The following is a 15,903-nucleotide window of genomic DNA, read 5'->3' as shown; positions in this document are numbered from 1 at the left end:
ATCTACATACCCAAGTAGAAAGTTCTATAGTCAGTTCTCTACATTTGCAGCTTTGACTTTTGTGGCTTTGATTATTCATGGATTTGATTAATATGATTCACTTCTAGGAATCTCAAGGCCCTCCAGCACAACTCTATGGTCAACATCTGCCTGACGGTGCAGAAGAATCTACAGGTTCCTAGAGAGAACCCTTCTCTAGGCATCTGTAGGTCCTCCAGTGCAATTCTATGGTCAACTTCTGGCAGATTTTGACCACAGGTCAGCTGTAGGACCTGGAGATTCCTAGAGAGGTGTTCTCTCAGGTTAAAAGTTAGTGAATGTGGAGGACCCACATGTATATTTTTACTGGAAGACAGTAACAGAAGTATAACTACAATCTGTTTTTACAAATGTTGTGACAAAAATACTGTCTAAAATTTAAATAATGGCTACAATAACGAACAGTGATGCTAACTTTGTAATATATTTGTTATTTTCTTATTTTTATTTATGCATGTAGATTTTACTACTAATGATGCTGGTAATGAATTTAATCTGGGCGATTTTTTTAAAGAGGTGAGCAGGAAAGCATCAATATATGCATGTAATCTGGCAATCTTGAACTAAAGAACAGGCTATAAATCTTTCCATGAGTACATATCTAGGAGAAAAAATAGTATTTACCTCTTCTGGTGCTTTAAATACAAATTGTTTTTCAGATGAAAGTCGCTTGTCTCTTTTCGCCCGGGAATGGGAAGTGCTTCCCAAGACTTGGCTCCTAGCATTGGAAACTCCAGAAGCTAAAGCAAAAAAGAAAGAAATCCCATTAAATAAGTGAACGGTTGCTATCATATTTCTTCCATGCCACTATATGTATGCTTGAGAAAATTAAAATATTTTTTTATTATTCCACTCTCAGCCTCAGCAGAAGGCAAAGGCAACCTCCTCTGAACAAACCTTGGCAAAAAACAAAACAAAACAAAACAAAAACTATGATAGTTTTGCCTTAAGGTCACCATAAGTTGGCAACAGCTTGAAGGCACACAACAAGTTCTGGCATTTCATCATGCACTTGTGAACACTTCATGTCTCACAATGTTCACAAAGAACTCTGGAAAATGTAGATTCAAATGGTTGCCCTGTATGGTCCAACAGATCACTAAGACCTTCAACAAAGACTATAATCAGGTATTAAAATTTTGGCGCGGTACAGACCACCAAAAAAGACGGCCTGCCGGCACCTGTTTTTCCTCCAGAAGAAAGCCGCATCTGCCAAATCATGCAGCTTCCCTGCGGAGGAAAAAGAACTTGAGAAAAGCGGGTTCTTTTTAAGCCACAGGGGTGGCGTAACAAGTGCACCAGTGGCGCACTCATTATGTAAGCGCATGGCGCTTATGTGTATACAGGGCGCTGCCACTGTTATGCCATCCATATGTACTAAAGTTAGGGACTGTGCGGTTGCCGGTCCCTAACCCTAGTAGTGGCCCTGGTATGCCGCTTATTGGCGGTATGTACTGGGCCTTAGTTCACAAATACTGGGGTGTGGGGAAGGAGAAATCAGTATCACTTTTAAAAAATGCTTAAAATACTGACAGAAATGCTTTTTGTTAGTATACATTTGCAAACGTCTTCCTATAAAAGGGGCTATCTTTCCACAATACATCAGTATAATGCTTGACTGAAAAGCTGGAAATTAGCTCTTCAATGGGATGAAGTAATACAGAATAAAAAATATATCTTCTAAATATTTTCACATAAAATTATCCAAATCAATCAGCAATATAATGAAAGAGCAGAGTAAAAATTAAATTGTGCTACCTTCAATATGTTTCCAGTACTTTTCTTGTTCCCATTAATTTAAATAATACAGTCGTCCCTCCAAGTCCATGGACTTGAAATGTGCAGACTTGGAAATCCACGGATGGAGGAGCAACTTCTATTAATCTTAATAGGGCATGCCAGAGGTGCGCACCCCGTATGCACGCACCCCATTCAAGCCTATGGGGCTTGAATATGTGTGAGATTTTGAACTTGCAGGGGGTCCGGAATGGATCCCCTGTAAGTTCAAAGGGGCGACTGTATACATGAAGTATATATTATTAACTTCTCATATTCTTAAATATTTACTATATTCCAATAAAAAGTTTCCAAAAACACACAGTTTCACAGTGTGTTTGAATGGAGAACCAGTGTGGTATAGTGGTTTGAGCGTTGGACTATGAGACCAGGGTTCAAATCCCTACTTGGCCACAGAAACCCACTGGGTGATCATGGACAAGTCACATTTTCTCAGCCTCAGGGGAAGGCAAAATCAAAACACTTCTGAACAATTTTTACAAAAAACCCCACTAAGATATGTTTGTCATAAGTCATAACCCATAACAACTTGAAGGCATACAACAACAAGTGTTTGCATGACATTTAAATTGCTTCGGACTGAAAACTTATAACAAGAGTGGGCACAGCACAGCCATGGACCACAGCTCCCATGTGCCTTAACTACAATAGCCAATGGTGAGGAATTCAGCAAGTCTGACAACATCTCAAGAGCTCCATTTCACTCACTCCTATCCTATAAGCACTTAGATATATCTAAGTGAGGTTAGGAATGTAACACATGGCTTTGTATCAAGTCAAACCATTGCTTTATCTAGCTCAGTATTGGCAGCACTGATTGGCAGTGGCTCTCTAGGGTTTCAGGCAGGACTTTTTCCTAGCCTTAACTGGAGATGTCAACTATTGAAACTGGAACTTTCTTCATGAAAGCATGGGCAATTGTGCTGACCCTTCTCCCCAAGCAAGGTGTAGTGCTAAGGCTGCTGCCACACTGAAGAATTAATGCAGTTTGACACTACTCTAACTGTCATGGCTCCATAGTATGGAATCCTGGAATTTGTAGTTTGCTGGGCCACTAAGAGTTCTCTGACAGAGAAGGCTAAATATCTCACAGAACTACAAATCCCAGAATTCCATAGCATTAAACAATGGCAGTTAAATCACTGTCAAACAAAATTAATTCTACAGTGTAGATGCAACCCAAGTGACTATGCATGTAACTGACATTTCCTTACTTGCTTCCCCAATCAAATATTTCAGTTCAACATTAAGCTATTAGAGAAAATAATACATTAAGTTATACCAAGTCTACAACTAATACGACACTTGTTTAGTAAACAAAATTAAAATATCAACAAAAATGTTAATTAGATCACCATCTACACAGGGTAAACATTTTCTTATTTAACATATCCTGGAAACCCTGTATCTTTGACTGCATAGCCAAGAGAGTGCCACTATTCCAAATATCTCAAAGAGAACTTCAAAACAGGAAACCGGCATAATTGGCTTTTGAGAAAACTTTTCTGGAAAAACTGGGACACACATATAGCATAGGTACAGGTTTAAAAAGCAACACTTTTTCCCCCATTTTCTCTCTTTGGTATGGAATTTGTTATTGTGGTGTGCATTCAAGTCATTCCCAACTTATGGCAACTCAATGGTGAACCTATTACAGTGTTTTCTTGGTAAAATTAGTTCAGAGAGGGTTTGTTTGCCTTTGCCTTCTTCTGAGGCTAAAAGTGTCTGAATAGGGAAGAGGAAATTCCTGACACAGTATAGATTTTGGTAGAATTAAGATCAGAAAGATTCACTCCTTGGGATAAGAAGCTTGAAAACAAGTATAAAGACCCAAGGTTGTCTAAACAACAACAAAAATAAAAATGTACCCCCCCCCCTTTAACTCACCATACTTATACATGTTAAAATTAAAATAAAAGCAGGATCTTACCTGTATTAGAGGCGCCTCTTTTATTCACTGAGCGAGCCCATCCACCCTGAACTCTGGCTCGTTGTCTTTTATCCTCCATTATTCAACTTCACAGTACATATACGTATGTTGCAAATTATTTTGTGTTTCTTTTCTGCTTCAAAACATAAGAAAAAGACTATTAAATAAATGAGCCCTTCATATTATCATGCCTTTAGCTTCTACAGGTGGTACAGTATAACATAATAATTAAGGACACAAGTTATGAGCTACAAAATCTCTTAATCAAATGCTAATTGGGATTGGTATCCTATTCTTGCTCACCTGGAAGTACACTCCACTGAGCACAACAGTACTTTGTTGTGAGCAGGCACCGGTTATTGAATTCTACTGTTAATCACCACCAGTTCTTGGATGTATGTGTAGACAAGCCTTCAAGTGTCTTGTCAACTTATGGCTACCACATTAATTTAATAGGGTTTTCCCTAGGCAAGGTGATGGTTTGGTCAATTCCTTCATCTGAAATATAGATTAATGCGGTATTTGTTGGTGGTCTCCCATCCAAGTACTAACAAGGGCTGCTGACCTTGCTTCGTTTCCAAGATCAGTCAGGATCAAACGTGTTTAGGGTATTTAAGCCAAGAACTGGCATATGAGTATTATGTTGTAACCCCCTAAAGCTGGCCAAAAGACAGACCTATGAACCACACAGTACTCAGTATGTCAATATTGCAATCCTATGCTTAGCTATTTACGAGCAAGCCTTAAGAAATCAGAGGCTTTACTTGCAGACAAATGTTTTGAGCTTTCCTATTTCCTGCTTATACTTTGAGTGGCCCCATAGAAAACAAAATAGACATTCTGCATCTGTAAAAAATGTACAAAAAGGGAAATTTTAGCTGCTGTGGCTTGTATGACATGTTACACTTGCTGAATTTCCCTGTTTTGTGTGGCTCCTGTGCTCTGTTATCTTTTCCCCACAGCTATTCTACTTGCAAGGCCTAAAATCTGGTGAAGGAAGCAGATCCTGACTAATCTTGGAAACTGAACACTTGTCACATGAGAGACTTCCAGGAATACTGGGTGCTGTAGGCTATATTTCAGACAAAGGCACTGGCAAAGCACCTCCAAGTACTCCTTGCCTAACAAAGCGGTATAAAATTCATGAGGTCGCCACACAATGACAGAAAACCTGAAGGCACATATAATATCCCATTTGCACTTTTGCCTGAATCCACGAAAGAGATAAAAAGAGATGTTTAAAATGGACAGGAATGAGACATTTTGAGTCAGATAATTACACCATCAGGAAATGAAAAATCCAAGAAGAAAGGGAGTGGTATAAATAGAGAGAGATGTAACAAAAGCTGTCAATGGATATTAACCAAAGTCCGACGGAATATTATCAGTAAAACTTCAGGGAAAACCCACCAATATAACCATACTCTAAATTTGTGCTCCAACTACAGAGGCCTAAAATGAAGATTTTTTAAAGATTCTGTGCTGGAGTTGAGGAGGAAATGGATCACTCAGCAAAACAGGATTTCTTGTTACTCATAGGCAACTGGAATACAGAACAAGGAAACAGACCAGAACCAAACATTGTAGGGGAATTTGGCCTCAGATCAAGAAATGAAGTGGAGATTGGCTCACTGAATTTAGTGAAAGCTACAATTTGTTCATTGCAAACAAATTATTAATATCATTATTAAGCTTCATGGACATTATCTGAAGTCCAATATAGAAATAAAACAGTATACCGTATATACTCAACTATAAGTTGACCTCATGTATACGTTGAGGTCAGGTTTTGGATAGGTCGAGGGCAAAACTTGGAGTCTCCTTCAGTGTGTGTATGTGTGTGTATGGCAAGAGAGACTCTCATTAAGGCTTTTTGCTCCATCGTTTCAGCTTTCATTTCAGCCAGAGGCACAGGTGGGAGGGGGACTCTTAAACAAACAGCAATATCAATCAATCACCCAGGACTCTTTCTGCTTGGCTCCAGAGAGAAATAAACCCCCTCTGCACCACATGGGGAAATCTGAAAGAGCTGCTATCACATTACCATAGTGACCTATAAATATGTCGATCTGGGATTTTGGGCTCAATTTTTGGGCAAACATTTTTAGATTTATAGACGAGTATATACGGTATATAATTGGAAGCATAAAATGGAGAAGCTCTAGTCTCAGTTGCAAAAAGAAAGAAAGAAAGAAAGAAAGAAAGGCAGGAAGGAAAAAGACCTGGAGCAGATTGTGGCACAGATCATGAACTGCTAACATCAAGAATTAGAGTAAAGTTAAAGAAGAACACAAAATTATAGTGCCCAATTACAACTTGAAGAATTTAAAGATAATTTAAAAATTAGGTTTCCACTATTAAGCCTAATTCACTGAGAGCCAGAAGAACTCTGGATTGAAGTCAGAGACATTGTGAAGGAAGAATGCAAAATGACACTATCTACAGCCAAAAAGAATGAGAAGCCTAAATAGATGAGAGATGAAACTCTTCAAGACAAGAAGCGAAAGCAAAAAAGGACAGAAATAGGATGCAAGTGTTCAACAACTTGTGTGCAGGGACAAAGAGATCTACTATAATAATCAATGCAGAGATATAGAAGCTAACAAAAAAGGCAAAAGAGATCCCTTCCACAAGATCTGAGAAATCAAAGGGAATTTTAAGACTGGAGATGCTGCATGACTAGCAAGAGAACACATGAATGATCAAGAAGAAGGAGAAAAAGGAGAAGAAGAATCAGCAGTAGCTGCTGCTGCTGACAGGAACAATACACTAAAGAGATAAAAGAGATGACAAATTCATTCAAAGAACATTTGAAGATGATTCCACCATTTTAGAAAGTGAAGTGAAAGTTGCACTCAAGGCACCTGGGAGAAAATTGCCAGGAACAGATGGGATAATAATAGAGCTTTTTTTCCAAGGAACAGAGACAGAACCCACCCAAATTCTTACAAAAATCTGTCAGTATATATGGAAATAAAAGAAAGGGGACATCAGAGATGGCAGTAATCACTGAACTACTGCATTTATCTTTCATGTAAAGTGGTGCTCAAGATTCTACATATATGGAACAAAAAAATGCCAGACGTCCAAGCTAGGATCAGAAGAGGAAGAAGCACATGGGATCATACTGCAAACATATGCTGGATAACAAAGTGTATCAAAAAATTTCAGAAGAAAATCAGCCTGTAGTTTATAAATTATGGCAAAGCGTTTGAATGTGTACCACATTTGATTATTCTGATGCATAACGTGTACTCAGGACAAGAGGCCACCCTTGGAACAGAACATGGAAAAACAACATGGTTTCCAAATGGCAAAGCAGTCAGACAATGCTGCATTATATCATACAATCTGTTTCACTTGTACGCTATATCATACACGAAGCAGGATTAGACTCAGTGCAAGGAAATGTGAAAATTAGAAGAAAGAACATCAACAATTTAAGATACATGGATGATACCATGCTACTAACAGAAAACAGCAGACTTGGAACAATTGCTGAAGAAAGCAGAGTAACAAGGTGCAAAGGCTGCTTTACAACAGAAAATGAAGGAAACAAAAATAATGACCATAGGTGATTGCCATAACATTAAAGCAGACAATGAAGAGATTGAAATACAGTAGTTATTTAAAATGCCCATAGCTTGGCTCAATCATTAATCAGAATCCAGACTGCAGTCAAAAAAATCAAAAGATTAGGACTTGGAAGGGAAGCTATGTAGGACCTAGACAAGGTCCTGAAATGTGAATACCAAAGTCAGGATATTCCATGCCATCTCATTTCCTTTTTGTATGTATAGTTGAGAAAGCTGAGCAACGAGGAAGGCTGATAGGAAGGGAATCAACTGATTTGGGATGTGGTGCTGGAGGAGGGTTGGGCAGATCTCATAGATGTTTATCACACTATACTCTTAAAGTGCTACTATTCCAGTTTGACTCCTCTAGCTGCCTCCTGTTGCATTGTGGGATTGGCAGTTTTAATGAGGGGTATTTAGAATTCTCAGGCAGAGAATACTCCTCCTCCTTAAAACTGCCAATCCCAGAATGCAACAGGAGGCAGCTACAGGAGTCAAAGTGGAATAGTAGCACTTTAAGAGCATAGTGTGATAAACATCATAGACTGCCAAAAGGAGAAGGAAATGGGTCCTAGAGCAAGTTTGTACTTGGATGGAAGATCACCTATGAATGCCAGGTACAGTAGGCTATATTTCAGAGGAAGGAACTGGGGAAAACACCTTTGAGTACTCCTTGGATAAAAAGAAAACACTTTGAAATGGGGTCCTCATAAGTCAACAGGTGTTTTGAAGGCACACAAACAGAGGAGCTCTGAGCCAGGGCAATTAAAGCAGTCTCAAACTGGATTATTTCTGCAGTGTGTTTTGGACCTCATTCAGAGAAGCCATGGCTATGAGTCTGCAAGACTTGGTTAGGGATGCTGATGACAGGGGGGACTTGGGCTGCTGCCACACTGCAGAATCAATGTAGTTTGACACCACTTTAACTGCCATGGCTCCATTCTATGGAGTCCTGGCATTTGCAGCTTGTAGCATCTGAGCTCTCTGACAGAGAATGCTCAATGTCTCAGAAGACTACAAACCCCACAGCATGGAAGCATGGCTATTAAAGCAGTGTCAAACTGCATTAATTTTGCAGTGATCCCCTACGAGCAAGTATTCCCCCATGATCCCCCATGGGCAAGTATTCCCCCATGATCCCCTATGGGCAAGTATTCCCCCATGATCCCCTACGGGCAAGTATTCCCCCATGATCCCCCATGGGCAAGTATTCCCCCATGATCCCCTACGGGCAAGTATTCCCCCATGATCCCCTACGGGCAAGTATTCCCCCATGATCCCCTACAGGCAAGTATTCCCCCATGATCCCCCATGGGCAAGTATTCCCCCATGATCCCCTACGGGCAAGTATTCCCCCATGATCCCCTACGGGCAAGTATTCCCCCATGATCCCCTACGGGCAAGTATTCCCCCATGATCCCCTACGGGCAAGTATTCCCCCATGATGCCCTACGGGCAAGTATTCCCCCATGATCCCCCATGGGCAAGTATTCCCCCATGATCCCCCATGATCCCCTATAGGCAAGTATTCCCCCATGATCCCCTATGGGCAAGTATTCCCCCATGATCCCCCATGGGCAAGTATTCCCCCATGATCTCCTATGGGCAAGTATTCCCCCATGATCCCCTATGGGCAAGTATTCCCCCATGATCCCCTACGGGCAAGTATTCCCCCTTGATCCCCCATGGGCAAGTATTCCCCCATGATCCCCTACGGGCAAGTATTCCCCCTTGATCCCCCATGGGCAAGTATTCCCCCATGATCCCCTACGGGCAAGTATTCCCCCATGATCCCCTACGGGCAAGTATTCCCCCATGATCCCCCATGGGCAAGTATTCCCCCATGATCCCCTACGGGCAAGTATTCCCCCATGATCCCCTACGGGCAAGTATTCCCCCATGATCCCCTACGGGCAAGTATTCCCCCATGATCCCCCATGGGCAAGTATTCCCCCATGATCCCCCACGGGCAAGTATTCCCCCATGATCCCCTACGGGCAAGTATTCCCCCATGATCCCCTACGGGCAAGTATTCCCCCATGATCCCCTATGGGCAAGTATTCCCCCATGATCCCCTACGGGCAAGTATTCCCCCATGATCCCCTACGGGCAAGTATTCCCCCATGATCCCCTACGGGCAAGTATTCCCCCATGATCCCCTACGGGCAAGTATTCCCCCATGATCCCCCATGGGCAAGTATTCCCCCATGATCCCCCACGGGCAAGTATTCCCCCATGATCCCCCACGGGCAAGTATTCCCCCATGATCCCCCACGGGCAAGTATTCCCCCATGATCCCCCACGGGCAAGTATTCCCCCATGATCCCCTACGGGCAAGTATTCCCCCATGATCCCCTACGGGCAAGTATTCCCCCATGATCCCCCACGGGCAAGTATTCCCCCATGATCCCCCACGGGCAAGTATTCCCCCATGATCCCCCACGGGCAAGTATTCCCCCATGATCCCCCACGGGCAAGTATTCCCCCATGATCCCCCACGGGCAAGTATTCCCCCATGATCCCCCATGGGCAAGTATTCCCCCATGATCCCCCATGGGCAAGTATTCCCCCATGATCCCCCATGGGCAAGTATTCCCCCATGATCCCCCATGGGCAAGTATTCCCCCATGATCCCCCATGGGCAAGTATTCCCCCATGATCCCCCATGGGCAAGTATTCCCCCATGATCCCCCATGGGTAAGTATTCCCCCATGATCCCCCATGGGCAAGTATTCCCCCATGATCCCCCATGGGCAAGTATTCCCCCATGATCCCCCATGGGCAAGTATTCCCCCATGATCCCCCATGGGCAAGTATTCCCCCATGATCCCCCATGGGCAAGCATTCCCCCATGATCCCCCATGGGCAAGTATTACCCCATGATCCCCTATGGGCAAGTATGGTTTCCTATGGGCAAATAGCGTCATTTGTTTCAGTCCTCCAGGACTATTTCTGCTGCGCGGATGCAGCCTGATTGCGGTTCTCGAGAGTGATAATAAGCCCCGAAAGCGGATGCTTGATACAGTTCTGGAGATGCCCCAAGACTTCTCCCTCCGCCTCTCTCTTAACGATAATAAGGGGCCAAGCTCACCTGCTAGGCCTCTCTCTCTCTCGCCCTGCGACCGCTTCCTCCGATAAACCCCCGACGCTTGCAGGCCCCGCCTCAGAGAAAGAGCCAATCAGCAAGGCCCACCTGCGCGCGCGCTGAGACTCCGCCCTCATGGAATCTGGACGCAGCCAGCCAGCCTTTTGGGCTGTTTGGCTTGGCCACGCCCACTCGCCTGAGCCGTTATTATTGCACCGCCCCTCTTTCTCCTGAGGGAGGCGCATAGTGTTCACAGGCGCTGCCTTCGCACCGTAGGGATAATATGACCCAGTTTAGCACTGCTCTAACTGCCGTGGCTCCATGGCAGGGAACTCTGGGAAGTGTAGTTTTGTGACACATTGAGTCTTCCCTGTCAGAGAGAGCTCCGAGGCCACAACAAATTCACAGCGCTATATAAATAAAGTTTAATCATAACAGTACACTCATCCCTCCATATTTGCGGAGTTGATATTTCCGGATATGATTATTCACTGATTGGCTTAATATGTCCTCTCTAGGAATATCTAAGTCCTCCAGTGCAACTCTATGGTCCACGTTAAAAGTTGTACTGAAGGACCTAGAGATTCCTAGAGAGATGTCCTCTGAGATAAAAACATGTTTTTATTATTTGCAGTCTTTCCATATTCACAGGGGTCTTGTGCCCCTAACCCTAGCGAATATGGAGGGACAAGTGTAAGAATAACAAATGATACTTTACCCAGAATTCTATAGCATTGAGCCATGGCAGTTAAAGTGGCATCAAACTGGATTATTTCTGTAGTGCAGATGCAGCTTGAATATGATCCTCGAGGCATCTGACAAAGGGGATGATAAGCCCCGAAAACTGATGTCTAATACAAATGTTAGTAATAAAGGTGCCCCCCACACAAACATCTCGCAGATAATGACAAGGGAAACTCCATTACCAAGTTGTGAGGTCCACAACTTGTGTTATATATATATGTGTGTGTGTGTGTGTGTGTGTGTTGTGTTTTTGACTTATGGCGACCCTATCACGGGGTTTTCGTGTCAAGATTTGTTCAGAGAGGTCTTTGCCAATGCCTTCCTCTGAGGCTGAGAGAGTGTGACTTGCTCAAGGTCACCCAGTGGGTTTTTGTGGCTGAGCAAGGATTTGAACCCCTGTCCCCAAAGCCCAACACTCAAACCACCACACCATGCCAAGCCATAATAGGTGTTCACAGGGTGGCCAGATATCCTAACGGCAAAGGAGGACAAGGCACCGCAAAGTGTAGGACATTCAAGAAAAATGTAGGATGCTACAAAATAAAAGCTAAAAATGCTAATATAAATTCATTTTGTATGGTTTGATTATAGCTATAGTGTGTGTGTGCTGTGTGCCTTCAGGTTGTTTACAACTTATGGCAACCTTCAGGTGAATCTATCATGGGGTTTTCTTGGGAAGATTGGTTCAAAGGAGATTTGCCATTGCTCTCCCCTGAGGCTGAGAGGATGTGATTTGGCCAAGGTCAGCCAGTGGGTTTAACGGAGGATCTGTGAAGCGAACCCTGGTCTCCAGAGTTGTAGGCCAACACTCAAATCACTACACCACACTGGCTATATTACACAGACTGTATTTTGTTATGCGCTCAGCTGTATTTTTCTAATCAACTTCATTGAAATGCCCAGTTGGCTTGCAAATGACTTACAAAACTCTGAGCAAGAAAAATGCTTAAAATTGTACTTTATTAGCAACAAACACTTGCTGGATCTACTTTTAAATTATTCCTTTCATTTGTCCATTGTACTGAAATTAGAGGGAAAAACCTTCCAACATTTGCATTGTGTCCTCAAGCAGGCCATTCTCCGAGAAGCAAACGTGTTTTGAGCTCCGGGGGCAAGTCTTGTCTGGTGCTGCTCCTCCTCCTCACTATTTGCAGTGAGGACAGGCTGCCAAGTAGACAAATTTCCTAAAGGGGAACAGCAAAAGTGGTGTTAAGCAATGGGCTTTTTGGTCAAGCACAAAATGGAGGACATTTTGGAATTCCTCCTAGATACAAGGTTGAAATTTAGGACATGTCCTGGAAAAGGAGGACATCTGGTCACCTTGGGTGTTCAGGCAGTGGTATACTTCCACTTACAGAGCCAGTGTGGTGCACTGACTTGAGTGTTGGACTTTGGAGAACAAGTTTCAAATCCTTGCTTGGCCATGGAAACCCAAGGGAGCTGGATTCATGGCAGCAGCTCAAAACTCTTACATTGGATGGCTCTTGAACATGATAGTGTACTTGAAAGAAGATAGCTGCATCCACATAGGCTGCAAGTTGCTTTAGTATATAAACGAACAACACTTCTAATAAGCTTGTCCTGGATCCCATTTATATTGGTGATGCTGTGGATTCCAAACTGTGGCACATGAACCAAGTCTCTCAAAGTTTAGCAGGTTCTCCTGAAAAATTGGAACCAAAATTTCCAATGTGCTACATAATATTTTGTGACTTAGCACATTTCGGTTAAATTTTACATTCGAACATGTTACTCTCAAACATTCACGTGGTCATTATTTTGTAGGAGTATTTGTAATAATGTAAAGAGGATAGCATATACTATACTTCCCTTATATATAACAAAACAATGATCACACCTGAAATAATATTTTAAAGAATACATACCTAAATAGAGCTATATCTGATGTCAATAGTTTACATTTCTTTGAAATGTAGTCCTTTCAGTTTCACTCACCCAAGTCTCTGAGCTACTTGACATTTCCATTTCAGGAACTGCATAAATGATGTGGAAGATTTTTGATAAGGAAATATAGTATCAGAAAAAAATTCCACATGTTTCTGCTGAAATTTTTCCACACTCTTGGTCTTAATTTTTAATTTTCCACACACATCTCTAGGTCTTAATACATGCCTTAGAATGGAGGAGTAAGAGAGAGGTGTGCTGTGAGTTTAAATGTCTCGCTTGTGTATTAGAGGAGGAAATTCAAGAAATTAAAAGAGCGAGGGATGAAATGTGTGCCATGTAGTTAAGAAAAAATTCTCCACATACTACTGAAGGAGGAAAGAGCAGGGAGAAAAAGAAATCTACTCAGGTGAGCCTGCAATGTCAGTGGAAGTGATGTCAAACAAAGAGAGGAGTCATTTAATGTATAATATTCGCTTTCCACTACTACTTCTTTTATATTCATTCCCCCTTCAGCTGCGTTTTTCTGGTTCCAAGCTAAGAATTCCCGCAGCACCCTGGTCACACTTCCTCTCATTTAACTGCAGCTGTGAGCCAGAGGGTTTTAGTACTTTGAGTGATAGATGAATCCTCACTGGGCCATGGAAACCCACTGGCTTGACTTTGGGTAAGTCACATTCTCTCAGTCTTGGAGGAAGGCAAAGACAAGCTTCTGCTGAAAAAATCTTGCCAAGAAAATCTCATTATTTTCTTAATAAATCTGTAAGTCAGAAATGACGTGAAGGTACATAATAATGAGATCAGTTCCTGCACTGTAAACACTCACTCCTTTAGTTTTGCTGCCACCACAGATATGGAGTATCTGAAAATATTGTACATGTTGGTTTAGCCAGCCAAGAGGCATGTTTGTTGTAACAATTCAACTAAATATATTAAACTTACTGTGTTTAGAAGCATATGGTTTTTAACAGCTTTTGAATGTTACTGTTATTCAGATAAGCTACCTACCTATTCCTGCCCACTTTCCTAATCTAAATCCACTCTCACTCAAAATCGTGAAACAAAGCTAACTGCAATTTCCTCAACCACCCGCTGACTCCAGCTGCTAACTCCTACCTGATTCAACTGCCACATTCCTTCTCAAAGGCTTTCAAGCTCTCAGTCACTCACCTCCAATATTCAAAATAGACCCCCCTCCCAACAGGCCATTTATCATAAACCATCTAAAACATGCACATTTATACTGCATTGCACATAACTTTATCGCAATTCATGCAGCAGAAACACAGCAGACTACAAGAACATCTCCTACCTTGTATAATTTATCATGTCTTTGCTGTAGAACAATAAACTGCTCAGATTCAAATCCGCCAGCTAGCTCCAAGGCGTGTCCCTCCACTTGTTCAAAAACTGCCGCTATCATCTCATAGAATTATTGTTGTTGTTATTTTAAATATTTGTAATTGCTGACTGTATCAGTGAGTTTTAATGCAAATTGTTGACCACCTTACACTCTCATGAAGAACAGGAATACTGATCCAGATTTAGAATCATAGAGCTGGAAGAAATCACAAGACCTATCCAGTTCAATCCCTACCATGCAGGAACACACAGTCAAAACACCCTGGACATATGGACATCCAGCCTCTTTTAAAAACCTCCAAAGAAGGAGACTCCACCACACTCTGAGGCAGCTGAACAGCTCATACTATGAAGAAGTTCCTCCTAATGTTTAGGTGGAATCTCTTTTTCTATAGCTTGAATCCAATGTGCCCTAGTCTCTGGAGCAGCAGAAGACAAGCTTGCTTCATCCGTAGTATATTCCTTTAAACATTTAAATATGGCAATCATGTCATTTCTTGTCTTCTCCAGGCTAAATATACCCAGCTCCCTAAACCACTCCTCATAGGGTATGGGTTCCAGACCTCACCATTTTGGCTGCCCTCCTAAACACACTTCAGCTTATCCACATCCTTCTGGAACTATGGTATCCAGAAATTGACACAATATCCATGTGAGAATAGAGTGATACTATTACATTCCTAGATCCACACATGACACTTACATTGATACAATCAAGAATTGCATTGGCTTTCTTAGCTGCTGCATCACATTGCTGACTCATTCTCAGCCTGTGGTCCACTAAGGGGCTCAACAGACGGCCCCCAAGGGGCGGCCTGCAGCCACTCCTTTCCTAGCAGGATTGGGGCCATGGCTTTTTGCTTCCTCGAAAGGGCACCGTAGAAGTGGTGGCACAACTATATGGTGCTCCTTCAGCGCTGCATCATCTGGACACAGCACCAGAGGCGTGCCATGACACTGCACGCTGTCTGGAGTGGCGTGTAGTATCAGGGTGCCCTGTGGGGTGGAGTTGGGCATGTGTTGTGTGGACGCTATGCGCCGACTCTGCTCCCATGTCAGCCTTTCAGTCCGGTCTGTAAAGGCCCTAAGACTCCTAGATCGTTTTTGCATGTACTGCCTTCAAATCACATGTCACCTATCTTGTATCTGTGCATTTCATTTTTACTGCACAAGGGTAGTATCCTACATTTCTCCCTGTTAAAATTCATTTTGCTAGTTTTCGTTCACCTTTTCAGTTAAGGTTATTTTGAATTCTGATCCTGTTCTCTGGAGTATTACCTACCCCCCCCCCAAAAAAAAAAAAAAAATTTGGTGTCCTCTGCAAATTTGATAGGCTTGCTCACTATTCCATCATCCAGGTCACTGATAAAGATGTGGACCCATGACAGAACCCTGTGGCACCCCACTGGTCACTTCTCTCCAGGATGAAGAGGAGCCATTGCTGAGCACCCTTTGGGTTTGTTTGG

General features: G+C 42.6%; 1 protein-coding gene across 5 annotated transcripts in view; it reads right to left on the bottom strand.

The window, feature by feature from the left end:
- The window catches only part of ALKBH3 (alkB homolog 3, alpha-ketoglutarate dependent dioxygenase), a 60,760-nt gene extending 50,178 nt beyond the window's left edge, over nt 1-10,582 (bottom strand). The window contains exons 1-3 of one of the 5 annotated variants that reach the window (XM_089521476.1): nt 10,433-10,582; nt 3,767-3,902; nt 664-779 (exon numbers count right to left, since the gene is read on the bottom strand). In XM_089521476.1, the coding sequence (XP_089377602.1) occupies nt 664-779; nt 3,767-3,845 (195 nt within the window). In that variant the 5' untranslated portion in view covers nt 3,846-3,902; nt 10,433-10,582. Of the gene's footprint in view, nt 1-663; nt 780-3,766; nt 3,903-4,069; nt 4,265-10,432 lie in introns of those variants that run through there. The other 4 variants (XM_089521475.1, XM_089521478.1, XM_089521477.1 and 1 more) reach the window with 4 other exon arrangements.
- Between the last annotated feature and the right edge of the window lie 5,321 nt (nt 10,583-15,903).

This window comes from Sceloporus occidentalis, unplaced genomic scaffold (genome assembly GCF_023333645.1).
Source record: "Sceloporus occidentalis isolate IW3139 unplaced genomic scaffold, rSceOcc1.0.p SCAF_4, whole genome shotgun sequence".
Taxonomy (NCBI): domain Eukaryota; kingdom Metazoa; phylum Chordata; class Lepidosauria; order Squamata; family Phrynosomatidae; genus Sceloporus; species Sceloporus occidentalis.
This window is presented reverse-complemented; position numbering and strand designations above follow the sequence as displayed.